At 47.0% G+C, this 27,082-nt stretch overlaps 2 protein-coding genes across 5 annotated transcripts in view; one reads left to right on the top strand and one right to left on the bottom strand.

The window, feature by feature from the left end:
• The window catches only part of SEC31B (SEC31 homolog B, COPII coat complex component), a 37,106-nt gene extending 32,454 nt beyond the window's left edge, over positions 1-4,652 (top strand). For all 4 annotated transcript variants that reach the window (XM_053983326.1, XM_053983325.1, XM_053983327.1 and 1 more), the window contains 4 exons: positions 105-251; positions 671-787; positions 2,176-2,247; positions 2,787-4,652. In XM_053983326.1, coding sequence (XP_053839301.1) covers positions 105-251; positions 671-787; positions 2,176-2,247; positions 2,787-2,966 — 516 coding nt within the window. In that variant the 3' untranslated portion in view covers positions 2,967-4,652. The remainder of the gene's footprint in view (positions 1-104; positions 252-670; positions 788-2,175; positions 2,248-2,786) is intronic.
• Positions 4,653-6,340: 1,688 nt separating this feature from the next.
• On the bottom strand, positions 6,341-21,181 carry WNT8B (Wnt family member 8B). The gene is made up of 6 exons (XM_053984382.1): positions 21,123-21,181; positions 15,108-15,141; positions 14,025-14,163; positions 12,521-12,646; positions 10,377-10,519; positions 6,341-9,986 (listed from the first exon to the last, which is right to left on the bottom strand). Exons 1-6 carry the CDS (start codon positions 21,179-21,181, stop codon positions 9,429-9,431), a joined length of 1,059 nt encoding a protein of 352 aa, XP_053840357.1. The 3' UTR covers positions 6,341-9,428.
• Positions 21,182-27,082: the final 5,901 nt, after the last annotated feature.

Here is a 27,082-nt window from a genome sequence, read left to right as displayed (position 1 = left end):
CAAGTTAGAAAGGATGTTGAATTTTTCTGTGGAAAAGCAACCAACCCTTCTTCCTTGGACTTGATTTTCTTGATTTTTTTTTTCTTTCCTTTGTTTGCTGACAGTTGCCTGAGAAATTTACTCCTCTGGCCCCCATCACAGCTCCAGTAATGGGCATGGCTGCTGAACCCCAAGGGATCCATCCTCAGCTATCCAGGTTGCAAGAATCTGGCCAGTCACCCCCAGGAGCACCCAAGGAAGGCAGTCTACAGGTACCAGGGAAAGTGGGGCATTCCCCATCCACCAGCATCTTGTCAAGTAGAAAAACAACTCAGCTTTTGAGGTTCTTACTACTTGGCAGCTTCAGAGGGCTTATGCTGCTCCCTAGCCCCTACAAGGCATCTCTGCTGAGCATTAGAGGAGTTGCCAGGTTGGAAAAATGACACCTGGGTATGGGTGGGAGAGAGCAAGGGAGACCAGGCAGGCTGTCAGCCTGCTGGGAGTTGAGAATCCACAGAGGCCTGGAGCTGTATCACAGTCTGAAGATAACCTAACTCTGTGCTTCCAGATATTCTCTGAGTTTGTGAAGGGGTGAAATTCTTTCTGTTCTCTAGTTTGAGGAGGGGAATCTACCTGCTCTGGCCTTTCATGCTTCTGTTGCATTCATGAAGCTGCATTTTTTTTCTGTCAGTATCACCAGCTACCTGGGGAAAGCATTGAGAGGAAGGAGCTGCCCCCTGAGCACCAGGCTTTGAAGGCCACGTTTGAAGGGTTGGTGCAACGCTGCTCGGCTGTTGCCACTGATCCAGTAAGTCCTCCCTTCTCTGATCTTGGACTTCTTGTCCCTTACAGATGTTTGACTGATGTTTCCTTCTTTTGGTTGGGTAAAGAAAGGAAAAGTCTTGTCCCTATAACCAAGTTAATCTCCATTTGCCTCTTTCCTTTAGGCTGCAGGCTTGTTCATCTTTGGGATCTGAGATGCATTCTCTAACTTTTAACCCCTGCTTCTCATTGCCTTCTTGTAGCAATGATTCTGTCCTCCTGGCTCTTTCTTTTAAGGAAAGCAGAAGAATTTACTCAGCTAATTCAGTTTCACTGGCTTGATCTGCAGATAGTTCCTGCAGAGCTGGTATTACCAGATATCTTTAGACCTTAGAGGGAAAGGCTGAGATATGTCAGGTGGAAGAGAAAGCCAAACAATCTTTATGTCCAAGTAAATGTAATTTCTCCACCCTGGTTCCTGAAAGGCTTTTGGCACATCACATTGGATGAATGTGTCAGACCAGACCGTCTGGAAGCAGAAAAGCAGTGTTTGCACATTGTGTTAGGTTGCTAAGTTTTCTGAGTGCTTGGGGCCTCTAAGAAGCCTTCCAGAATAACTGCTTGATAGGTGTTAGGATGAACACTGAGCCCAGACTGCTATGCCAGAGTCGGGCAATTACAGCAGCATCTTCAGTGTGTTTGCTCTGTTCTTTCTGAGGGTGCAGCATAGCAATTTCTGGGGGCATAATCTAAGGTTCTCTCTATGGACAGAAAGGCCTGTTGGTTTGGGCTTAAGCACTTAACTCAGGTGGTGGTTGAATAGCTGTCTCTGTACAGCAGTGCAAGGCACCTGAACTCCTGTGGCTTCCAGCCTATTCCAGCAGTGCCCAGAGCCAGGCATTTGTGTTCATGGAATAAGTTACCTGTGAGTGGATTATTCAAGATGGGGTTAATGAGGTCAGTCTTATCAGAGCTTCAGTACTCACTTCACACGCTTTCCTTGGTGGTTACCTAGAGTGGGAAGGATATTCCCTCTTTTCACTAAGGAGACCAGGAAGATGCTCTTTTTTGGGCCGGTCAGGGTGAGGCTGTCTGAACACCCCATGGGTCAACTAGCAGATGTTTCTCACACTTTGAAACTTGTCAGTCTATGGTCTGCAAGTACTGGCAGAAGGGAGGAATGCCTGGGCTGGGAGATGGGAAAAGGGGCAGTCCATCTTTCTGTGCTGGGGAAAGAATGTGTATAGATGTACGTGTATGTATATGCGCAGAGTGAGGGCATGGATGGCTTGTATCACAGACCCTGGCTGTCAGAGGCTGAGATGCAGCTGAATGGTAAGGTGCTGTGGAAAGACAGAGGATGGGAGGGACTGAGTGCGAGCACTTTGGCTCTGGAGAGGTGGCTTTGAACAAGCAAGACCTATTTTGCTTCAGAAAACGCGAAGGAAGCTGGAGGACGTGTTGCAACGGCTAGAGTGTTTGTATGAGAAGCTGCGCGAGCAGGCGGTGAGTAGATGCCACCATTCCTTGTGGTCCTGCTGGGTCCCTGAGCCCACCCTGGCACTGGGTTGAGGGTCTTGGTGTCTGTACCAGTGTAACTGGCACATATTCTCATGGAAGACAAGGGAAGTGCCAAACCTTGTAATGACCATTAATCCAGCCTGCCTTGTATCTTCTTTCTTAACTTTGGCCCAGACATAGTGTAAGGAAAAGTTGAGGAGGTATCTGAAAGGTGCTTTTACCCTTCAAGAAGTATACTGGCACATAGGTCCTGGGTGAGAAGGGGCAGTTGGGATTGGTTAAGTGTGAACATAGTGTAACTAGCTTAGAAAACTCGGAAGTTGGTGATGCCAGTTGCTGATGCCAGCTGGCAGTTGTAGTCTGGGAAAGCAAGGGGAGAAGCAGCTATCCTTCCTGCCAGTGCTTGACTGTGTAGGTTCTGTTTGGTGTAGATAAAGTGGAGAACAGTAATGAAGGGTGTGGAGGGAGAGAGACCTGTGTTATATCACAGAATATGCTGACTCATTTCTTCTCCCTCTTCACAGCTCTCTCCAACCATCCTCATGGGTCTCCACGAAATTGCCCGATGCATTGAGGCTAAGAACTACCCACAGGGTCTCCTGGTTCACACCCAAGTTGTGAGCAGCAGCAGTTTCAGTGAGGTGTCTGGTTTCATGCCCATCCTGAAGGTCCTCATGACCATAGCAGGCAAGCTGAATGTGTAAAGTGTGGAGCAGCTGGAACAGTGCACACCAGGAGCTGGTGGACTGCCTCACCTGTTGACGTGCTGCAGGTTGTGGACTCTCCTTCTGACTCTGGAGAAATAGGTCTGTGCCAGTGCCTGGAACTGTGCTAAGCCAGCACGCCTGGCCCCATCCACTTCCAGACAGCCCACTGGTGCCTGCATCTTCTGGAGACTGTTCTTTCTCTCTTCTTTCTTACTATTCTGAGGCCACTTTTCAGCCTAGGGATCTCAATTTCAGGCTGTCCAGGTTGCACAGAGGTCTTTCTTCTTCCCTATATCCCCAGCACAAAGGGGAAATTTTTCCCTTCTAGGCTGACGTTGCTTTTTATTTTTCAGGAAACAAACAGGGCTGGTACCTGCAGCACCACCACAGAAGAGCCTCAAGCTCTATTCCCTGCTGCAGAGTAAACTTCCTGGTGGTAGCTGGGCTGCCTTGGGAACCTAGGCTGGTGTGTCACTCTGCTGGGCTGCAGCAAGGATCTCTCCTGGCTCCTTCTTTCTCTTCATTCTCATCCTTGACTCACCCTTTCACCTCTCTGTACCCATATCCTGCTACAGCTGGGGCTAACTACTAGTCTACTCTGGGCCAGCTTTGGTTTTCTTTCTTCTTCACCCAGCTCTCTTGTTTTTAGAAGTCAAGTCTCCTGTTTACCCTCTATCCACCTTCCTTTATATCTTTTCCCCCATCATCTGCCGGCTCAAGCCCATAATGTTTCAGATCCAGGGATGATATCCCTTTCCAGTTCCTGGGACTCTCCCATTCAGGAATGTTGGCAGGTTGTGCTCTGTGTGCTTCTCCCCAGAGCCAGTCACATCCTGTCTTGGGGCTAAAAGCTGCCCCTTCTGGTTCTTGGCCTTTTTCACTTCTTTTACTTTAGCACAGCTGGACTTTTACCTACTGGTATTATCTAAAGGCTTCCTACTTCAGGTTTTTCAGATGGTCTAGGGATTTTAAGAGCAGACTTGTTTAAGTCCCTTAAAGATTTCCCTTGAGCTACCCTGACCAGCCCAGACTTGAGCAGAGAGAGACAGCTCATTGCTACAGGTATGGTGCATTCATACTACCTACAGTTACAGATACATGCAGAGGTGGTTCTTAAAGGCCCATTGGCACTATGGTGGAAGGAATATGCTGCAGGAGGTGATCCTGTCAGGACTTGAAGATATGGATTGTGCTGAGACTTGTCATCACTGTGGCAATTCCTCTGGAAGTAGATGGATGAAGCATATCTGTCCTGAGGAAGAAGTCTGGGAAGGCAAATGGGATCTTAGGGCACATCTTTGTGTGTGTTTATTTCCCTCTCTTCCTCCCTCCTTGCCTTCTCTCTCAACATCCTTCTTACTAACCAGGCAGCATAACCATTGATCCATAACTGAGAGCAAAGCTTATTCCCAAGATTTGGATGCAGCCAGCTCCTATTTGCTCTTCTTGCTGCTTGAGTGATAATGTTATCGTGGGCCTGCGGTTCAGTGACATACACGAATCAACCTAGTCTACCATGAGACTTAGGAGGGAGGAGAATCAGAGAAGGGAGGAAGAGGACATGTCTCATTGACTTCTTTCCAGGTCAAAGTGCCTCCTTGTTGCTGCTGTGTTGTTTCTATTGCTGCGGTTTGATGCACTGAGAAATTACAGAACAGTGAAATAAAAGCTTGTGTTTTGTGATGCTTTTTTTCATAGGCTTGTTACCTCTGGCTGCATGGAACTTCCTCAGTCTGCATGGCCACCCACAGAGGGGGCAGTTGAGAACCGTGTGGGGCAAACCAGATTTTGGGCTCTGCTGCTATGGGTGGCATCCATCCTGGTGTGGTGAGACCTCAGGTTTTATGCACTCCTTAAGGCTGCAGGGTGAGAGCACTGATCTTCTGAGATCACCTGCATCATTTGTGACTGTTCATCTACATCCGACACAAGAAGGCCCCCAGACTCAGGTTCTCTTGAGGAATCTCAGCAATGTTTGAGATTTTGTACTTGACATCAAGAGTTGGAAGTATGTAAACAGAGTAAACAGAGCCCTTGATGACATTGTCTCCCATTGGAAATAAATGTTGCACCACTGAAACCATGCAGCTTGAACTAGGATAAGGATTGGACCTGTGTGGAAATTTATACCCTTGAATTGTCAGTTCTTATCATTAGTTAATAATTTAGGAATATGTTGGCTGATTTCATTTAATCTTTTAAGGAGGTAAGAAGGCCTGAATTGAAACAGTACTGAGATAAAGATGGGGGAATCAAACTTCTTTCTTACAAAAGAAAGAAATTCAGATTTTTTTTTTCTGTCAGCTAGCTAGTATGTATGTCCAACCCTGCCAGTCAGCACACATGAAACTTTGAAATATGAAGGACTGTATTACATGACCCAAGGTTGGAGGACTTTGGAGGAAGCAAAGGCTTGAAGAGATTGTTTGAATGGTGAAAATTTGAAGGGCTGAGAAGGGCCCAGGGTTTCTGAAGGTTGTGGGTGTTAGGGACACACCACATGCATTCAAGGAAAAGAAGCCTTTTGTATTTCTGCTGCTCGCAGAAGCAAACACCCAGTTTGGAGTCTTGAAGAGCCTTTGGTCTGGAGCAGTTGCAAACAGCCTGGCCTAACAGCTGTCCCCCAGCAGGGACATGCAAAGCTGATTTTCAAAGGTAACGCTGGTGCAGCATCAGAGTGGGGTTATCACACAGGTAGCCCAGGTGGCATACATTTGCTTAATGAGTGTATAAGGGAAGTCCCAGCTTTCTGAGATCACTTAACAAGCCTGGCATTTCTTAGATTCTGGTATTTTGGATTCAGTTATGGTACCCTCTGCCATCCAGCCCTTTGCTCTCTTTTAACTCAGGCCACTTCTACTGCTGAGAAATAAGCACAGATTTTCCACATATCTCTCAGATACATTTGACATTAGTTCTCTCCAGCACGCATAGCTACTGCTACCCAGTACTTGTGCAGAGACTGGCTGTTTATGCTGCCTTCCCACCTGCCCTTCTGTTGCTGTTTTGCTTCCTGTTTACCCTGTAAGCACCATCCCTGAAGCTCTCTGCTTTGAAAGCAAGCCGAAGGGGGAAGTGAGGTGACTCGCTTGAAAGTCTTGGAGAGGCTTGTGGCAGAGGCCATGTCTCTACAGCCCTGGTGGGGTATATTACCCTTCAAACCCTGCTGGAAAGTGCTCCTCCATTTATAGCACCGTCTCTGCTGGCTGGCAATATCTCAGTCTACGGGCAGTGAGCATTGCCCCATCCCGTGTGGGCACATGGCTTCACAGCACCCGGGCACCAGTGAAAGCATTTTCAGTTGGGTGAGAAGGCCTTTGGGTTGATAAAGAATTTGGGGGGGGAGGGGGCAGCAGGAAAGGATCCCTAGGCACAGAAAACAGAGCTCTAATCCTGTGGCAGATAACATCATGTCTGCAGGCTAGGCTTGTGTGTGTTTGGGGGAGCTGGAGGGGCAGAGATTGTTAGGCAGTATTTGTTTGTAAAGCCACTTGCTCTGAAGATAATGCTTGCACTAACTTCTATTGAGGGAGCAGTGTGAGTCCCCACAAAGTCCTTTCCCAAAGTGTCTTTGAAGCCAAGAACCCATTGAAAGGAAGAAAGGCCAAGAGAGGGGATTAGTTTGTTCAGCAGCTGTGAATTTCAGTGGGAGGCTGATGAACTCCAAAGTCTTTGTTGAGATGTTTTTTGTAAGGAGCCCTGCTGGAGGGAGAGACCCACACCGGGGCCGCGGCCTTAGACAAGAAGGAATCTGAAGCGGCGGGGAGCTGTAAACGGGCCACAAGGACTTTTCCCAAACACTTTTCGGAAAAGGTGTTGTAAAGAGATCGGAGGGGGATTAGCATGTGAAATGACACTTTCCATTGACTCCACTGAGGGGAGGGGAAAAGGGCTGGCTGGCTGATTTATTAGCATTTTGTTCCCTTCTCTATTCTGCTCCCCCAGCAGCCCCCCTCCGCTGTCTCCCCTCCTCCCGAGCCCTCTAAAGAGGCTTGGATTGGAAAAGGGAGCGGGGGGCTGCCTGTTTGTGTGTCATCTGGGCGAAGGTGACCACCTGGGAAGCTGAATGTAAATATTTCTCCTCTGAGGAATGCGCCTTCATTAAACCGAAATGAATACATGGAAGCATCCAATCCTGCCCACAATGGCAGCAGGGCCTTTACCGCTGAGGGCTCCGTGCGCCGGGAGGGGGGACCCGCTGCTGAGGTCAGCACATTCTGCAGCTGCGGTGTCGCCGTTTCCCCAGCGGAAGCAGCGTGTGGCGGTGGGGCTCTCACTGAGGCGTCCCGCGTGTCCCCTTCGCCTGCCGCCGCCACCGCGCCAGCCCGGGCTGTGCCACGGCCTTCGCGGGCAGCAGTGTCAGCAGGGGAGGGATGGAGCACGAGTGGGAGGAAGAGGGAAACGGCTTCCACAGCTTGTCCAGCTGACTGTGGAACGGGAGAGCCAGAAGGAAAAGGGAGGCCCATGCTGGAGCTTTCCCTGGTGGTCGAGAGGCTTTTGGCTTCCTCTTTCCTGGCCAGCCACAGGGACATAGAGGAACTGCTGCTGGGGATGCAAGAGACCTTTGACAGGGTCACTGTGCTAGTAAGAACTTCTGTGCAAACAGTGGTGGTTTGTGTGTGAAGTGGAAGTGTTTCGGTTTTCCCTGAGAATGGGCCAAGGTTTCTTGCAATTTTTGAAAGGCCAGATTCTTGCTTGTCAGGAATGCTCTTGCTCTGATGAGACCCTAGGTCCAAATTCATGCTCCCTGTGAGGTAGTCCTAGAATAAAGGACTAATTGATAATGAAGAGACAAATACAGGCTTCTGAGTGTCTTTAACATATCTGCTATGTAGTGGACAACTGGGCCCTGCCTGCCCCCTCCCGCCCCATTTCTTCCTGGCAGTTGCATTGCAGTTGGATGCATCCTCAGGCAAGCTCAGGAGAGAGCACATCATTTCCCCTCACGGTAGGGGCTGAGCTTGTGCTGGCTGGAACTGGTTAGGTCTTCTTGGGCACAGATGGGTAAGCAGTGTGTTTTGATCTCCAGGACTCTTAAATTTATACATACACACACAAAATGAGGCGAAAGAGCACTCAGACACTTAAGACACAACAGCATTTTGCAAGCACTTGGCTACTGATTTATTGCATTGGCTATTGGTTTAAAATATTGGCTACAAGATGGGTCTAATGGCCAGTAACAGCTCTGCTGGCTTCTTGTCTGGCTAAAGGGCACTTCAAACAGCAAAGTAGATGATATTATCGCAGCACAGGGGAAGATTGCTGTGATGGTGTAGTGAGCTTCCCCAAGTCCTGCAGCTGGCAGCTTCTTACCTCCCTCCCCTAGCCTCAGCAAGGGAACAGAGATGCATCAAACAAATCTTCCTGCTGCTTGCTTAGCCTATAGAATATATACAATAAATGGTAGAGGAAAAACTGTTATGTATACATCACAGTAACTGTGCAATAAATTAAACTTCAAAGTGCTTCACTTTCCTATTTACACCACCATTAAATAGTAACTGACATTATTTTCTCAGACTAGGAAGACGTATTTAGTTAGTTAGCTGACAGGGTAAGAGTGCTTGGCAAGTACACCAGGACATGGGGAGTAGGCTCAGCTTGGCAGCTCCACTCTGGGAGTGATCTGGGAGGAAGGAGGTAGTGGAGAAGTGTGAGGGCAATTTATGGCATCAGTCAGGGGCTTTGATAGGAATGCTGGCCTAAAAAGGGAGACCAGACCTGGAGACTTGGAAGACACAGAGAAAGCATGTAAAAATCAAGTGATGGGACCCCGATTTTGGACAGCTGTGTAATGGGCAGGTCAAGCAGCAGTTTCGATCTTGCTGCTGCCATTTCAAATGCAAAGTAAAGCACTGGAGAGCTTAGCAAAGCTGTCAAAGGGTGGGAAGCAAAGCTGTGGGGTCCCTGGAGGCTGGCTTGCTGAGAAAGGAGTTGCACGTCTTTTGCATTTCCTCAAAGTGTAGGCCTGAGGCAATAACTCTTTTAGTACCTCTATTTTTTAAAAACCTCTTCTCATTTACAGATTACTGATCTGAGTTGCCCAATTGTTGGTGCCATCTCAGTTTTCTTGTACTTTTTATCTCACTTACTCAAAAGCCCAGAGCAGGTGTTTGTTTGGGGAACAGCCAAGCTCAAAACCACTGGAGCCACCAAGACCTCCTGTGTTTTCAGAGATGATGCCATAGTCACTGGAAAGAATGACACTGAGTTGAAGGGACTTCACTTTGTTTTGTGAACACTTGAAGGTCTCCCCAGAAGACATTACCCACTGCACTAATGCCCTGTATGGGCAAGGCCTGAGCACTCATACAAGGCTCTTTTGCCTTGCCCTTGCCCCAGTGAGGCAGTAGTGGGAAAAAGGCAAAACTATGCCAAACAGAAATGGTGCCAGGAGCTGATGGGAAGGGCAGGAGAGGAGAGGGGCAGACAGAACTGTGGAGGAGCAGAAGCAAGTTAGAGCTTTCTCTTGAGCTTGCGGCTGGCTCCGCCACCTCCGCTCCGCTCCCGCTTCTCCTTGCGGACACAGAAGTACTTGGTGACCCGTTTGCGGCACTGCTCGCAGCGCACAGCACAGCACCAGTGGAACTTGCAGTTGCAGCTCGACACCATCTCGGCTCGCCTCTCCTCCACCGCCAGCCCGCAGTCCCCACACAGCCGCCGGCAGCTCTGCTTCTCCCACTTGCTGAGCGCCTTGCCCCTCTTCAGGCACTCCCTGCCCTCCGTGCCCAGCAGCCCCAGTGTCTTGTTCTCCAGGCAGTAGTCAGGAGAGTCTTCCAAATGGACCAGTTCCTTCTTGGAGATGGAACTGAAGGTCTCAGCAATGGCACCCCGGCTGGCAGCGCTGTTCCCTGCTCCCTGCAGCAAGTCCACCTTCAGGGCTTTGTGGTACCTCTCCTTGAGGTAAGTGCCCACCTCCCGAAACTCGGGTAACTGCAGCCAGCAGGTCTGGGTGGTGCAGCTCCCTGACACACCATGGCATTTGCAAGTCCGCTTCATGGTCCCTTTCACTGCCTACAGGGTGAGCAGAGAGAGGGGTTCAAGAAAAAAAATCCCGAAGGGGCCGTCTCTGTGCTGCAATACATGCAGAAACATTACTCCAGGCCTGTGGAGGAGTTTGGCATCAAGTCTCCCTGCACAGTAGTCCTAAAGCTCACAGATTTGCTTTTCCACAGTGCTCCCCTTATTGAACTGGGAGAAAGAGTACTGCAGAAAGTCATTAACACTGTAACATAGAAGCTTTGCTACCTTAGAGCAGACACCATTGTACTGCTGCCATGCCCCTCAAGAAGTTGTTTCTTCTGGACATGTATTTTTAGCCACATCAAATTGTGACTCTCCACAGTGAATGCTCAGAGCCAATTTGGTATGCACTGTCAGCTCTGGAGGGAGAGAGGCGCTCACCTTTCTACCTGCCTCATTGTTATGCAGGTTCATAGCAGCTCTGGCATCTTGTCCAGTCTCCAGGGCATCCACAAACTGCTTGGAAATAGCTTCCCCAAAGCCCACGTTATCGCTGCAGCCTCCCCACAGCCAGCCTTGTCCCCCTAAGAAAGGAGATGAGATGTGTGCTGTCAAAGAACCAGAAGAGGTTTCAGAAGTGATGGGAGGGAATGGAGGCTGTGGGGCAAATCCAGCCTTTCACCACACAGTACTCCTAGATTCCCTCCCACTGAGTTCATGACATTTCTCCTGAGGCCTGGATAGTAAGTGGCGCAGGCAGCAAAGGGGTATGTCCTGTACAACAAATTCAGGGCTTTCCAGGCTTTCTATAGAGCAGGATTCAGAAGCTGTCAGCTATCATGCATTAGCAGACATGCAGATAAGCCTTTGGGTCTCTAATCTCTTCTCAAACCCTGACTTCAGCTGGTTCAGCGTGACTTGCAGGGACAGCATCTTGCTAACTTGGATTAACAAACTGGTGGAGGCATTCTGGTCAGAGGCAATAGATTCCCCTCTGCCTAAAACAGCCCAAACCTGGCACATATGCATCAAGGAGGCCCTGGTTTTGGCACACCCAGAGTTCTGAGATGATGTTTAGCATCTTAGAAGGGTCTGATTTTCTAGTTACCATCAAGAAACAAGGGAATCAGCAAAGAACTGTGAAATTACACAAAAACATGTGGAAGGTACTTTTCCTAACTGAATGGGACTGGAAAAACATAATGTGTGTTTTTTTTTTTTCCTCCTAGAGAAAGATGCCAAATATTTAATGAAGATTTGAAATCTGGAACATTCTGACCCTGACATGCCACATTGGTACATCTTGGGAGTTGTGGTTTAATGGCCTTGTACCTCTCTAGAAAGACCTGGCGCTCGCCTGGACTTCCCCAGGGCATTGTGATTCCCTCTCCCAGGGAAAGACAGGAGTGTTTCATGGGAGGTAGATAGTTGCAGTGGATGATGCAGTCCAAATCAAGGACTGGGACTGAAGGAAGTAGGAAAACCTTTCACCAGCTTGGATTCAGTCCAATGGCTGAATTGAATCATGCTGTTTTGGTCAAGCCAAAACGTTTCGTGTGCCTTACAAGGTTTTAAGTCCACAGTGGAAAGTTTTTTATTAAAAACATATATATCTGGGGAAAAGAAATGTAGCATGACTAACTTGGTTTTCCAAAAAAGATAGAATTTGATGTGTTGTTGCCCAAAAGTCTTGCTCTGCTAGAGACAGGCATTCCCAAACTTTGGACACCTATGCAGTAGTGGCTGTTTTCAAAACTATCCGTCAGTACAGTAAATTACTAAATACTGGACGCTCCAGAGGAGTTTGTCATAAAGTGACACATACTGACTGCCTAGTGTGGCTGGGCAGGGCATGGCTTTTAAAAGATTTTGATAATTTGAAATTTGACCTCTTTCTATTAAAAACAAAACCCCTAAATGTCGGTGTTTTCTGTGAAAGCTGAGCAGAGAGCTGGAGTGATGCAGCCTGGAGTTCCCCAGCAGGGGTGCTTGGTGGCTGAGGGCCTGGATATCACTGTCATGTCGAGGATGTGATGGCTGTGTGCTGCCACAGTGATTCTCCTGGTTGTGCTCTTGTGTGCCTGCCATGCTGACAAGTGCTAGAGAGGTTTATGAATGCCACCCTGCTTTTTCTCATGGTCATTCTGCTGTGAGGCCAACCTGGTCCAGCAGACCCTGGGAACCCTGAGGTCCCTGACCTGTGCTGGTATATCAAGATCTGTGCTGTTATACCAAGATCATTTAGGTGCATGGCAACAGATCCACTCCTCAGCCTATATGATGTAGTCATTCTCACCTTAAATAGAGTTCTTGATTTGAATCAGGGAAACTGCAACCCCTTCTACTTTCCTGCTCATTTAGAAAGTAATGGAAAGCAAAAATAGCTTGGCTGGTGTAAACTGGAGGTGGCTCCATTAGCTTCCACAGAGCTACTTTGGTTTGAACCAGAGAAAGCTTTTCTCTGAGCATTATTCCCAGATGTGGGGACCAGGGTGGGGAGGTGTTTCTGCAGGCCTCAGTGGAGGAGAGACAAGCTTCTCCTGCCGCCTGGGACGAGTGAGGGGCAGCAGCTCATCCCTCCTTACCCAGCTGTCCATTGCGGGAGTCGTCACAGCCACAGTTGTCAAAATCCCCCAGGCTGCAGTTCCGGGTCAGCGTGTACATGACACCCGCAGAGCTGATGGCGTGGACAAAGGCTGTTTCTCGGTTTGCTGTCAGGGGGGAATACAAAGAGAGCAGATGTGCAAAAGATTTCATGGCAAGGGCAGTGCTAGAAATTGTTCCTACCGTGCAGGAGTCTGCACAGGACATCTGCAGTGGGGAAGACTTTGTGGGGTGGAGAAGAGGCCCTACATGTCAGATTAGCTTAGTTTGGGCTTGAAGATGGCATGAAGATGCATGAAGATAGAAGCTCCCAAATATGATCCATACTGACTTATGTCATTTGAAAGGGTGTGGAGGAGATAGCACCTGGCTGTCCTTGTAGGAGCTCAACAGTGGTGATATAGCACAGACTGCCAATGTCCCCCACTTCTCACTAACACACCCCCAACAAGAAGGGGTCCCCTCCAAGAATCAAAGAGCTCCTTCCCCACAGTCCCCTCAAGCCATACCTTCTGCTGAAAGGGCTCTGAGCAGTGACCATACCTACCCACCAGGATCAGTCTGGGAATCATCAGCTGGCTTCACTGAGCCTTTGGCTTTCCTTTAATACCAGCAAGGTGTGGATCTGAGCAGATAACCTTGACAGGAATGGTTCTGGGACCTGCTTCTGGTCTCAGAGCAGGCCTTGTGCTGCAACTGTCTCCTCAAGGTCTGGCTTTGAAACTTTTGTCCATCTCTCCCTGGGGCTCTGGTCTCTTGTCTGCTGCTAGTCCCACCAGAGGCCTGAGGCTCTCCTCCACACCCAGGTCCTGCTTTTACAGAGCAGGTATGAGCCCAGGCCAGCATCAAGCATAGGTCTAGAGGGCCAGATATACACTAAAATATTTCCTGGCACTTGCAAATAGGTAAGGAATAGGATACAGTGACAATGACCACTGCCTCATGCCCTACAGTGGCCCAGGTCAGGGATGCTAGATTTCTGCCTGGGTTGATTCTGACATCTGGAAGATGTAGAAAGGCTTTTGTCCTGCCTCTTGGCCAGAGCACAGCCACTGATGAATTTTCCTTCTCCCTTTAGCCTTATCCCTCTGCTTGCTACCTAGCCAGCCTGTGCTGGTTCTCAGCCTCCCTGGGATACCCTGGGACACCATCTAGGCATGGTGTCCAGCAGGCCATGTGCAGGTCAGGGGGGTGCATCCTTGGGGGGGGGCAGTTGTGTAAGGATTGGTCCTGTGCCAGTTGGGGTTCAGCAGGTCCATGGGCAAGGCTGGCATTGCAACGAGGCCTTGGATCTAGATCCCAGTGTATCTGGGAGCTGATGGGTGAAGGGGTCTCCTGGGGAGATCCCTCTGGGGGATTCCTGGGAGAGGCACTTCCCAGGTGGGAATGGAGAGGAAAAGGAGGCACTTGGGAAGAGAGGAGGGGGCCATGGGCTCTAACCTGTAGCAAGGGGGTCCCAGTAGTGGTATCCAATACTTTCCTTACCACTGCGCAGCCCACCATGGCTGGAGAGCTGCAGTGCCCTCTCCGGGCAGTTCCAGCGGTCCCAGGCGAACTGGAACTTGCATTCCTCGATGCCGCTCTGCGCCCCAGCCGCCACACTGCTGGAGTAGATGAGATAGGCCTAGGAGCAGAGCTGGGGGTCAGCACAGGGACAATGCATATTTTCAACTGAACCTGTGTGCCATCTTACAAAGACAAGACGTACAGAGCTCAGAAGGTCTCCCTGGCTTGGCTTCCTTGGGAAGCTCACCACCACCAGCAGCAAACCCATTTCCTGCTCAGCTGGGTCAGAGCCTGAGCCTCCTGTGGGAGAAAGCTCAGCTCTTGGCTGTTAGCCACGTTAGGAAATGTGCCAGCCTGCCTCTGCCATGGGGAACCCCTTATCTCTCCACCATGAGAGGAAACAGAGTTTTCTGCTCAGATCAGGGAGCTCCAGGCTAGCAGATGCCTCAACCTGCCTTCTTCACCACAGCCCACGTGGCAGAGCTAGTGCATTGGGACAAGGTTGCTCCACCAGTGTATTAGGAGCTAGATGGGCCTGGAGGTGTTCCTGGGGAATAGCCAGAACAAAATCGGGATAAATTTTACAACTGGTCCTGGCTAAGAAAAAAAGCCTCTGAAAGAGGAGCATAAGGATGTGAGGGTTCAGAAATATGGAACAAAGTCATGGCAATTCTAGTTGTGCTCCTTGAGGAAGTATGTTTTACAGGGCCTGCAGAAAATACTTTCCGGCTGGATCAGTGTGGGCCCTGATGCCAGCCTGATCCTCAGGAAGCAATGGATGTCAGGTGAGAGCCTTGGCCGATGTCAATAGACAAATCTCCAGAATCTGGCCCCAACCAGCTTAAAAGAACCCCAGGTCAGCACTGCTCAGGGCTCATGCAGCCCAAGGAACTCACAAGTTCCTGGCTTTTCTCTGCCTTATTGCTGGAAACCTGGGGGTGAGGGGAGCTCTGGCTGAGGCTGGGTGGTGAGGAGTGGGAAGCAGGAGCCCCTCTCTCTCTCTCTCCTTCCCTCCCTGGGTTTAGTGGAATCAGGGACAGAGATCAAAGGGATTTCTCTTACCTTGGGGCCCGTCATCAGGAAATTATTCACTGACCTGGAAGATAGAGACAGTGTCAGCAGGGAGGGGGTGATGGTGGAGGGGTCTGGGGAATGCCAGGCATCCCAGGGCTCTCCTCTCACTCCCCCACAGTCTGCCTGTCTCCTGGCTGCAGGCACCTCTGGTCTCTCCCCCGTGTCCCTTTGCTGCTCCCTAAGGGACAGGACAGTGCTGTCCCCTTCCCCCCACCCTGCTCCCCTCAGTCAGGCTGTACTGGGCTGCAGTTCCTTCACTGCTCCCTCCTTTTGCTTTCCTCTGCTCAGCTACCCTTTGTACCAATCCATCCCTTATTTAGCCTTCTGGTTCCCCTAGCCTTGCTTTTTAACTCACTTGACTAAACTCAGGGTAGCATTTCCCCCAGCCCCAGGAGTGGGACCGTGCTGAGGGAAGGAGGGCATCACACCACTGCTCCTTTGCAATATGTGTCCAGATGCATCTCTCCACATCACAATCCCTTGTTTTCCTGTGGTGCCATGTCTGAGTGCCCATACTCTTCTCTTGGTCAGGTTATGGTGATGGCTGAGCACAAATATACCTATCTTTCCCATCCTCCTGGACACTGTGCAGGGGATCCTGGGGGTTTGGGGTGGGTGGAAAGTCCTAGACAAAAGTAAGCTTTCTGCTGTTCCCACTGAAGGTGTGGAGGGATCACCTCCAAGGGTCAGGCAGTGTGGCTTGTCTCCAACACTGTCCCTGTGGCCTTGTAGAACTGATGCTGTCTGGTCTTTCAGTAAGAAAGACTGTTTCTGTGCAAATGGTCAGTCAGCACTGGGACTCCATATGGTGCAGTGACCACCTGCAGAATTTGGAGAATGGCTGGGTGAATCCTGCCTAGCTGCATCATGGCAGAAAGGACTGACACTTTGAAAAATCCCAAGAGCCAACTCGAAATATCCCAAGTCAGAAATGAAGTAAGAAAAGAGAGAGTCTCCTAAAAATACCTAATTCCACTCTCTCCCCATTTGTAAAATAACACTCATCACTATTTCTGGTGAGTCTGTGGAGCATTTTCCCTGCTGGAACTCAGCGCTTCAGAGAAATGGGTGACTGCTGTTATCACCCAGGGAGGACACTGGGGCCAGAGAGGTGGAATGAGTGGATTGAGATCTTGCAGTGAGTGAGTGATTGGAAAAATGACAGAGCATGCACTGATAGAAACTTGGTTCTTCAGCTTCTTCTCGAGATTATGTTCTGCTTCAAATGAGCCACAAGTATTCCCTCATAAAGAAGAGAAAGATACTGTCTTTTTGTGCTACAAATCCAGCACAGACACTGTGGGGGCATCCCAGGGTGGGCTCAAGCACAGGTAGAAGCAGGCAATGCTGTCCAAAGCTGACGGTCAAAGTGCAGCCCTGTTATAGACACAGGGACAGACCGGGTGGCAGGACTGGTCCCCAGATATCAGACACATGGAAGATTGAGAGAGGATGCTGTCCTGCCCTGGAAAACCACTTGTGCAGTTAGCAAGCCCACTTCACCTCCGCTAGAATTGCACCCACAGAGATCCTTTCCAAAGCACTCCACAAAAGGAGGTCTCATTACTTTAGCTTGGTCAAAATCACAAGAAACCTGATGTTTGCTGTTACAGTTTAGAGTTAGGAGAATGAGTTTGCAACATTCCATTCTGGCAAGTCTAGCTTTCTTTTGTTTTGGTTTGGTTTTTGTGGGTTTTCTGGTGAAAATGAGTTTATATTGATGAAGCTTTCTTTGGGAAAGATTTGCCTGGGTCAAAACAGAAGTGGGCTGCGAGAACAGGAGATTCTTTCCCTTTGTTCCAGGCTTGGGATTCAGACCCGGCAGTGCTCCAGCCCCCATGGGTACTTTAGCACGAAGTCGATGGTTGTATTGCAGAGGAATTTTCCTTTGGAAGCTGCTTCTGCATTGTACAGCTAATTAAATATTTCCTGGGACTTGGAGAGACGGCATCTGTAGCCGAGTGATTAGAGCATCGGGTGACCTGAATCACACAGGGCCATGAACCTGGGGCTAATCAGACTGTGTAAGCTCCATGGGTCCCCATCCTAACGCAACTGGGTAGCAGCATGAACAAGTCATTTTTCCATCTGGTTTCCCTTCTGTCCATTGCCTTGACCTTAAGTGCTTTGCTATGGGGACCACACTCAGGATGGTGTCAGTGTGAATCTGGGCCCCTGGTAGCAGCTGTGAGAAAACTCTGGTAAAACGCTCCTGTGTAGGCAAGAGCTAGAAAATTGCAAGTCCTCTCTTATCTAGTTTTTGTCACCAAAAGAAGATATATATGCCATCTGCACTGCTTCCCATGTGGGTAGGAAAACTCAAATTCACAGTGTATAGAAGGGATTTGCCTCAAACCCTTGGATTAGGAACATCTGAGAAGTTGCAAGGACAGCTTTAGGAGGAGGAGGACGGTAATCCACAACATCAGTTTACAGCAAACCAGCCTGTTAGCCGAGTCAATTGACATGACTGCATTGAAGCAGAGGATCTGTTCCTTCCACGATAAAATTCAAGGTTCACAAAAAGGCCAAGTTCAGGATATGCCAATTCTCCATCTGCAGCTGAGCAAATGATACAGTAGCAATTTCCCAGCAGGATATTCTAAACAGTGTATAAAGTCAGAGAGACAGAAGGCATTTTCCTTGAGCTCTCAGATCAACAGGCAGGCATGCTGCTGGCTGGGTTTATAGGACTTAGACAAGTGAAGGATTCACAAAGTTTCAAGTGTTTTGTGCACTTGACACCCCAACATTTAACTCTTGCAGCTTCCCTTCAGGAGAAGGGAAGATGGGACTATCATATGGCTGGAGGCTGGCTGAAATTTTTCTTACTTGTGTTGTGGGGGAAGGAAAGATAGGAATGGAGACAGACTCTATGTGCTTTTCTTTGCTCTTATAATTTAGCTAAGAAAAATGCATCTCCATTCTGTATATAGTCTCCAGTAAGGGCAGAGAGCAATTAAGCCACTACTTACACAGATGTAGTACAATAGTGACAGTGTCTCTAGAATAATCTCTGTGCTGCAAATAGGAATCACTGCCAAAACCTCTCTTCATTGTTTTCTCTGTAGTGTGATTTTAAAAAAGAAATTATGTATTTCTTCTAAATTTTCATTCCATTGTAAAGGAAAGTAGAATGTAATACTAAACTAAGTAGTTGCATTCATAGCTCGTGTTAACCAGCCCAATTTCTATGACATTGGTGATTTTTTTTGTATCACACTCTTCAAAAGAGACACTTGAATTTCTCTTCTCTGAGAAAGCTCAGGGAGTTTCTAGCTGTGTAAACTCCTTTCCCTCCATCTTCAAACCCCAGGACAGCATTACATGGACTGAAGCAGAGCAGGCTCATAGTTGGGCAGATAGAGGGAGGACACCCCCGAGTTCCTCTGCTCCCTCCCCAGGCTGTGCAGGGCATGCTGCTTCCCTCAGCACAACTCTATGTCTCCAGGTAAAAAGTAAATCTAGGGCAAGAGATTTTAATTGGATCCAATATTAGAAAATTATTTCAAAGCTAGTAAATATCTTCAGCAGGAGTTTTCTATCATAGTTTTATTGAATCTGAAAGCAAAGAACCCTGCCAAGCAGCTGTCCCATTATATCTTACTCATATCAAATACTAATAAGCCTCTGATAATTCTGTCTCAGTTACAACTTCAACCAATAACATCACACTCGTCAGTTTAGCATCACACTCCTCAGTTTAATAAGCCCTGAGAGCCTTACCTAATCTCTCATTACAATATTTGTCCGATACCTTACCACCCACTCAGGCTACTGTGCTGCTGGTTCTGCTCTTTAGAAAATGATAAAGCTGGATTTACGTCTTCACTGTCATTATTGTAAATAGAGAAAATGGATAGTATTTCCTTTTGGATCTGAGTTTTGTTTTCAATATGAGCTCCCCGAGGTTATTAGAAAACCAGGGAGGCTGGAAACCAAAGGCAGTCCCACAGCTGAAGTGTAAAAAATACATTTAGAAGAAAACTACTGAGTAAGAGATCTTTATGTTATTCCCACAGGAGAGGAGACTGGGCAGCAGCTCAATAACATTTCTAACATTACTTATTTTTCCTTCATCTTTCTCTATTTTGTTGTATTTATTTTGAGGATTTTGTTTCTAAATGCAACCCTGACATTTTGATCACCTAGAAATAATACACTGGTGGAATGGTCCATTAAATGGTAAAAGTTAATCCACATGCAAAGAAGGGAAGTGGCCATATATATATATATATATATATATATATATATATATATATATAAACATTTTTTGTTGTTGTTCTATATTGCTCCCCCCCATGCTCCCACTCCCAATTTTTGTGATTAAATCACAGAAAAAAAAATGTGTTTTAAGTCGTTGGATGAGATAGAGAAAACCAGCACAAATTTCAAGCAGAATTATTTTACGATTCCCACAAATTTGTCTTTTTTCTCCTCAAGAGTTAAGGGAGAGTGTCTGCAAAAGGATAATTTCAAATAAAGGTTGCAATTTTCCTTTCTCTATGGAACTCATGACCTATGAGCAACATGCAGAGAGAAGCGGGGCTGTCTTGATCTATAAACTTTTCTCTTAGATAAAAATTGCTGAGAGACAGGGAATTTAATCATCCAACTTTGGACTGAAAATGTCTTGGATTTCCATATTTAGCTCTACTTTGTGTGCTGAAATTTCTCTCCTTTGAACTGTTTCTTTAAAATGTTAGGGGTTTTTATTTTAATGCATTCTAAACCTGTTTTTATTGAGGAAAGCAAGACAAGTACACAGGAAGAGCAGAAAAATAACAATAAAATCAGCATGCGCTCTTGCTTAGCCTTTCTGTAGAACATACATATTACCCTTGTTCCAGAAGGGAGGTTTATCTTGAGTTTGCTGTTTTATAGTATTTAGACATATACAAATTGTTGAGTATTCTTTTAATGAAGGAAAAAAGTAGAAAATCTCTGAAATTCCAGACTAACAGGAATGAGTTCCCATCTACTCTTTAATTTCTCTTTTTGTAATTTTGATTTCTCCATCCATGGTAATAACCCTAGAGATCTGCTATGGAGAAGGCAGGGGATTTTAGTAACTGAGTGATAAAAGACTTTCCTTGCTGTTAGAGATAAGTCTGTAACCCACTGAGCAGATTCCCCAGGGCATCACAGCAACTGAGAAAAAACTTTGGGTACTCAGTAAAAATCACATAGGAAAAATACCTGCAGAGACCATTTCCCTTTGGGAATGGGACTGATATATCCCACAAGGCATGATACAAGATTTAGTGCAAGCATAATCTCTTTCTGTTCACCCTTAAAGAACTTTTTAAGAAATAAATACAACACTGCCCTCAGGACAAAGCAAGAGGTCCACAGGAGATGGCCACAGCTTTGTGCACAGCAGAACTGCTCTGATGGGACTCAGGTGGTTGGAAACCGAGCTGTAGCAATCGCCGTAGCAAAAGCAGCTCCCCAGGAAACCCTAATACATGAATTTCAGACAAGTAATTCTGCCCCTGTGTGTGCCAAGGAGCTTGGCTGTCAGGCTGCTCATCCAGAGTGACAGTCCTGTGGATCTAACTCACCCCTGCGGGCTCTGAGCTCTTAATCACGGACTGTCCTCTTTGGGGAGTGTGAGAGAAGCCCCACTTGATTTAATTAAGACAAGAGACAAGCTGACTGGGAGCCTTTGGAAAGCAGAACTCTCCGGCTCTTCCATTGGGTTATCTTCCCACTTGAAAGTGAGGGGCTAGGTCTCAGCATCCACTCTCCCCTATTTTATCCTAGCCTACAACCTGGCCCCTAGTTATTTTTGGGAGGTGCAAGGAAAAAGAGGGACTTTCATAGATCTAATATCTCTGCCAGTGAGTGTGTAGGGACTTGGTTAAATATCTGATTTCATTAAAGGGAGAACTGAGCTAAGTGAGAAAGAGGAGACATTTAGGAAGGTGAAGAGGAATTTCCTTAGGGTATCTGGGAAGAGCACCTGCCTGTGACACAGACTGTGATGCTCTTGATACTCACCAGGCATAGCAGGACTGGAAGAAGGGAGTGAGGAAGAAGATGCCCAGATAAGGGTCCATGTGAAATATAAAATCCAAATAAAGAGGGAGAAAGGAGATCCTAAAAAAAACCCAAACTTGGGTACCACCACCACCAGAGAAAAGGAAAAAAAAAAAGAAGCACAACTAATTTAGGGAAGAGATGGAGTTATTTTCCACCCGGCAGTCCTGGTGTGATGAAGAGGCGGATGCCTCCTGAATCCCACCTTCTGCAAAGGATAACCAATCCTAAAGTAAGAGCTAAAGGGGGCTGGTGAAATGGAGCCGCAGAACTTCCTAAGAAGAGATTATCTACTTAATTAAAGATTTTTTTTTTCCCCTAAGTCCTTCAGCCAATCAGGACTCAAGTGCCAGAGAGAGATTGAACTGATGAAAAGAACACCCCAGGTTCCTCGAAGACAAATGCACCACGAAAGGGATAAGAGGGAGGGAAAAGGGGGGGAAAAGAAAAAAAAAGGAAAAAAAAAAAAGAGAGAGGGATAAAGAAAGAGACAGCAAATCCCTTAAAGTAATCACTAGATTCAATCTCCACCAGCACTGCCCTGGCTCTCCATTCCCGGCAAAGGCAACTGGAAGGGCTGCTTTTGAAGTGTCCTCTCCTCCTCCTGCCTTGGAGACATTGCTGAGCTGGGGTGCACTGGGTGCTCTGGGGTGGGGGGATTGGGTTCAGGCTGTCTGCATCTGCTGCTTGGGTCACAGATATGAGATCATTGTCTCTGCCTCAGTCTCCCCAAGAAGTTTAAGGAAGATCAGGGACAGTTCCTACCTCTATCTGCTTCTCCTTCATCATGGTGACCTGCTCTATCTTCCCACCTCCTGTTTGCATTAGGCCATCCTCACCCCAGAAGAAAGGCCTCTGACTAAACCTTCCTATTCCCCGTTAATTTTTTGCTTTTGGCATTTCCTATAAAGTCCATAAAAGGGGGTCTTTGGTTTGGGTTAACAGTCTCTCACTAAGGGCTTATCCCAGGCCAACAGGTGCTGGAGCTACTTAGAAGTGCCTCCAGCCTGTGTCAGCTGGCTACATGGAACATCCCAGTTACTGTCACAGCAGATACCCTAACTGGCCCTAAAGCAACATGAACAATTGCATCAGCATGTCCCAAAGCAATAGGAAGATCTTCTCCACACTATGCAATTGAATTTTGTGCTGTGGACATGATCAGCCAAAACATGGGCTGAGACCAGTCAAACTCATTTCATCCAGGGCACAGCTACCAAGCAGAAGTGCTGGACCCAGGCAGGATTTGAAGAGGACTGAAACCGTGTGGCTGAGCCATCAGGCAGGACTGGCGGCAGGTTGAGCTTTGCTTGGGGACGCTTCAAGTGGACAAAACTCCCTCCTGGGTTGCAGAGTCTCAGGAAAGGAAAGCTGCTCAGCTGAGATTTGCTCTCTGATGGATTTTGGCCATCTCACACTGAGCCCAGCTGTGCTCAAGCCAGGGAGCCCTGGCCAGGCACAGCACATAGGACACTGCTGGCAAAACACTACCTTTGCCCAGAGCGCTGCCTGTCCAGCCAGGGCACTCCCTTGCTCCAAGGGTGGCAGCAATTTATCCCAGGGCCAGCTGTGCCCCCAGCTGTGTCCTATTACAGCAAGACTGATGGTATTTGCACTCCTTAAAGCCCCACGTCTTGGAGCACTGAGCATTTTAAAAACTAAGGTGTTATGTATGCTGAGAAAAAGCTTGAGAATTTGTCTAGTAGAAGATAAAACCCCAAAAACTGAAAGGTGAGGGAAATGAGCCCTTTATTTATTCTTAAATTATTTTTAAGAATACTATTTTTAATTATTAATTATATTGAAACAAAATGTCAATGCTGTGATGTTTAGCACAGTTTAATTATTTTGGTGGTCTAATTCAAGTAGTGGAGGTAGCTGTGCTCCCTCTCCCAGGCTGTCCTGGACTCGGTGTAGAGAGCAGCTGCAGAGGCTGATGCTGCCTCAGGGGAGCTGAAGGTCTGCCAAGGGGCTCAGTCTCACTGCAACAGCAGTGGTGAGATGCAGGAGATGCCACAATCCTGCATTTGGCATCTATTTCTGATGGTAGAAAGGGGAAGAATTTTTAGTTGCTTTTTGTAAGTCTCCAACTGTCTGTTTTGGGATTCTTGAGCTGGAGTTTTCACATTTCTCAGGTCTGGCAGCAACAGCATTTTGAAATCATGCAACTCTTCAGATATTTCTTGACCAATTGGAAAGACACCATTGGTTTCACTGGGGTGAGCTGTTTTTGTTACTCCATGACAAATTAAGTAAGAAGATTACAAAAAGTAGGAAAAAAATAATAGTAGGGATCCAAAATAAACAGATGCAATTAATTGTTTTTATTTACTGTTGCAAGAGGCACCCAGGCCTTTCTCTGAGCTCACAGAAACACCAGCAGCTTTGGAAACATCAGCCTCCTCTGTCAACATCTAATTCCAATTAAATGCAATACTCACTTTCCTGGAAACAAGCCTGTTTTTCAAACCAAAGAAGCTGGAGGCAAAGTCTGAAACAAAACTGTCCCAAACATGTTTCAAAGTATTTAATTACAGTTCTAAAAAGCTATTAAAAACATTCTATGAAGCACTATCTAAAGAAGTGAGATGGAAAATTGTTTATCACGTTCTTCAAATTTTGTTATTGTTACTGACAAAACCTCAGTAACCTCATTTAATAAATTTACTAAATGAATGCAGAGAGAAGTAAAACACATTTTATAGCCAGAACTGGTACCTTACCTCACTTGACCTGCTGGCCAATACAGATCTCTTCTGACCTTTGCACTGAGTACTGTGATGTGTGTTTGACTATTTGTTCATTTCCCAGAATGGCAGGCAGGGCTTGAGGACAACAGCAGATAGAGAACCTGCCACCATCTGCAGTAATTTCTTCCACTTTATTAAAAAAAAACAAAACAAAACAAAACAAAAAAAAACCAAACAAGCAAAACAAACAAACAAAAAAAAAACAAACAAAAAAACTGCAAAAAAAACCCCAAAAAACCCCACCAAAACAAAAACGCAACATATTTTAATATAATATGTCTAAGTTTAATTTCCAGAATACAGAGAAAATCTGAACTATCCTAAAAGAACTTGTACAAGTTATCACAGAAGTCAGAGAAAAAGTGAAAAATAAGACCTTTAACACTCCTGCTTCCTTCCATCCCAATACCAATGCAACAGATGGATATGAAAAAAGAGGTTAAGAAATGGGGGTAATAATTCCAAGTCTGGCTCACAGATATCTCAAAAGTTTCTTGGTGTCAATGCAAAATGCTCAAATAACAGATTTGTTAAAACAGAATGGGCATTAAAAAGGTCAAGAAAGAATTTGACATTTCTTCTCTTAAAAGATATGTAAAAGGTATGAGATCAAAAGAAAAGGAAACTAATCTTATCTAGGCAACACACAGAATTCAAACCTGAAAGGGCTGAAATAGTCTCGGAAGGTCCGGCTTCCAGTGCAGTAAGTGAATTTCAATTGTTTTGACTGTAGCTTTGCCTTTTGGACCAACTAAATGCATCTTTAATAGTGCCTTAAGTCTGTCAAAACATCCACCAGCAGCCCAAGAAGGAGTATGTGCTGCTCACAGCCCTGTACAGAACATGCCCTGTGCTAGTCTGCTTTAGTCAAGTGGCTCCCGAAACAAAACCAAATAAAGGCTGGGGAAATGCAATAGCTTTCATGAGATCAACTAACATGCAATGGAAACAAACATGGAATTTTTAGCATTTTGGCTCTCTGAAAAGGCAAGAAAGGTGCTGGTGTGCCCAGAAGCCTCTCTGTTTACTATTGTGTTTAGCTGTATCAGTCTGAGATTGTGCCATTAAAGACAGTATTGACATACCAGAAAACGCCAACAGTGGTGCGTGGACCTCTTTGCTGTAAGCTTGATTTTGTAACCTAGCACTGTTCCCCCACGCTGTTCTGTGCATGGGTGACGCACACAGAGCAGCCTCCTGTGAGGTCTGCTTGTGCTTTACCAGTACTGAGAGTATCCTCACATTTGTAGGTTCTCCATAAGGTTCATGCAGGGACAGCTCAGTGGATCCTTGTCCACTGCAGTGAACTGTGGGATGGGACATACATCATACATCATAGGAAGTGACTTGACCTGAGGAAGCAGACCTGAAGAACCCAAGAAAAATCTACTTGGGGGCTGCTTAAACAGGTCCACTGTTGCACATACATTTTCCTTCCTTTTCAGGCTCTCAGTGCTCCCTTCAGTATTATTATTATTATTATTATGAATATTTGTAAACAAAACTACAATTCGAGTTGTAAGAATGAAGCATTAAAAAGTCTGCTCAGTGACATGCTTCAAACTTCTTTAGCTGAAATTGTTCACAAGCTCTGCAAGAGCTCTAAATAACTCCAGCTAACTTACAACTGGATCTTCTTCACCCAAGTCAGTTTGTTTGGCTCTAGTGCAGAAAGACTGGTTTGCAGCCCCTTTTGTGAGACTGACAGCAGGAGGTTTAGCTGAGCGATTTGTCCAACCCTGTGATTTTTTCATCTCTGATTTGCTATGCAGTCTAATGACTGTGCAGCTCTGGGTTAGCCTGTAATTTGTCCCTCTGACGAGCCAGCCTGCTGTGTCAAAGCCGGCAGATGGTGCTCCCAACTTGGCCTGCGGCTGGGCTGCGGCTCAGCACTCCTGTGGAAGAGCATCCCTGGATTGCAGGGGTGCAGGGAAATGCTGCTCTTCTAGGCATGGCCATGTCCAGCACAGACAACAGGCTCTGCACAAGATCCAAGCTTAAAAATTCTCCTTTCCTCCTCCCTGTTTCTCCAGACCACGTATCTTGAGGCCTCAGAGTAGGTAAAGTCCAAAGATGATTCTGACTGGTTGGGTCACAGCAGTGGTGTGGAGCTGCTGGTGGCTGTGCAGACAGCTGGAGGTCAGCAGTGCCAAGGTGCAGCTGCCAGCTGTGTGCTGCAGCACACTTCCCACAGCCAGCCACTGTGGTGGCTGATGAGACTCCTACGAACACCTGGCCTTAGCTCAGGGATGAGCAGATGCTCACCAACTCTCAGCAGGAAGGTGGATGTAAGGCTGTCAGCAGTATGCACAGATCTGTATCCAAACTTTCTCACTGGTGTGCCTTTTAACATGTCCTGGGACAAACCCCAAGGTCAAGGACCAGCAAATCTGTCTCAGCTCTTTGCCCTACAACAGCAATGAAAACTGCAATGGGGTATGTCCAGTGAGGTCCTTCCTCTTTGCCTACAGCTGACTATCATGACTAACCTTCTGCATTTATCTGGAATGAGTCAGACCTGTAAAATCATGAGACCAGCCTGAAAATAATAGTGCAAGCTATTTGTGTCCAAGTCTTTAATGTACTCTTGGGGCTTGTTTCCTCTGGAAATGGCAGAGCTGGGAACATGCTGTTCTCTTGTAAAAAAGGCAAGCTGGGCTCCAGGCAATTGGACTTTCCAATGAACACCCAATGTCAAAAGGCTTGCCAGAAATTTTGGGGGTAGTGACACTGAGCAGGCAAATAGGGCCTCTCTGTGTTGAGCAAAACTTGCTGAGTGTGGATCCAGGCTGTTTGCCTGAGAGATCTCACACGTTCAGTGTTTGTACATTAAAATACTGAATCCTTTTTGCTCTGTCCTTGGCTGAGAACTCCTCTTGGCCTTGCGTGTAATACTTGTTGCTACTCTTCACGTTGGGAGTGGCTGCTTTTTAGTGGTGAACATCAGATCAGCCCATGGGGTGTGGTGGCTCCCAGTGAGCTGTAAGGAAAGCTGAATCATTTCCCCATAAAACCCAGGGTGCAGGATCTGGCTCCAGCTCCAGCGTTCCCCAGTGTCATCTGCACTGACTAGGACTATTTCTTTTGTCAGAATAGTCAGCCAGTCCTAATAAATGGTGATGATGATGATGAGCTTGGAGGCTGAATCAGGGAGCCAAGATGAAGAAATAA

This window comes from Vidua macroura, chromosome 8 (assembly GCF_024509145.1).
Source record: "Vidua macroura isolate BioBank_ID:100142 chromosome 8, ASM2450914v1, whole genome shotgun sequence".
Taxonomy (NCBI): domain Eukaryota; kingdom Metazoa; phylum Chordata; class Aves; order Passeriformes; family Viduidae; genus Vidua; species Vidua macroura.
The sequence above is the reverse complement of the archived record's forward strand: the minus strand, read 5'-3'. Positions and strand labels throughout refer to the sequence as shown.

Bases quoted from the DNA above. Each gene is read 5' to 3' on its own strand.
- WNT8B (XM_053984382.1), bottom strand. From the start codon at position 21,181: ATGGACCCTTATCTGGGCATCTTCTTCCTCACTCCCTTCTTCCAGTCC. The intron at 15,142-21,122 runs GTGAGTATCAAG...TCTATCTTCCAG, and splicing joins TTCCAGTCCTGCTATGCCTG to GTCAGTGAATAATTTCCTGA. The intron at 12,647-14,024 runs GTAAGGAAAGTA...CCCCCCTGACAG, and splicing joins CCATGGTGGGCTGCGCAGTG to CAAACCGAGAAACAGCCTTT.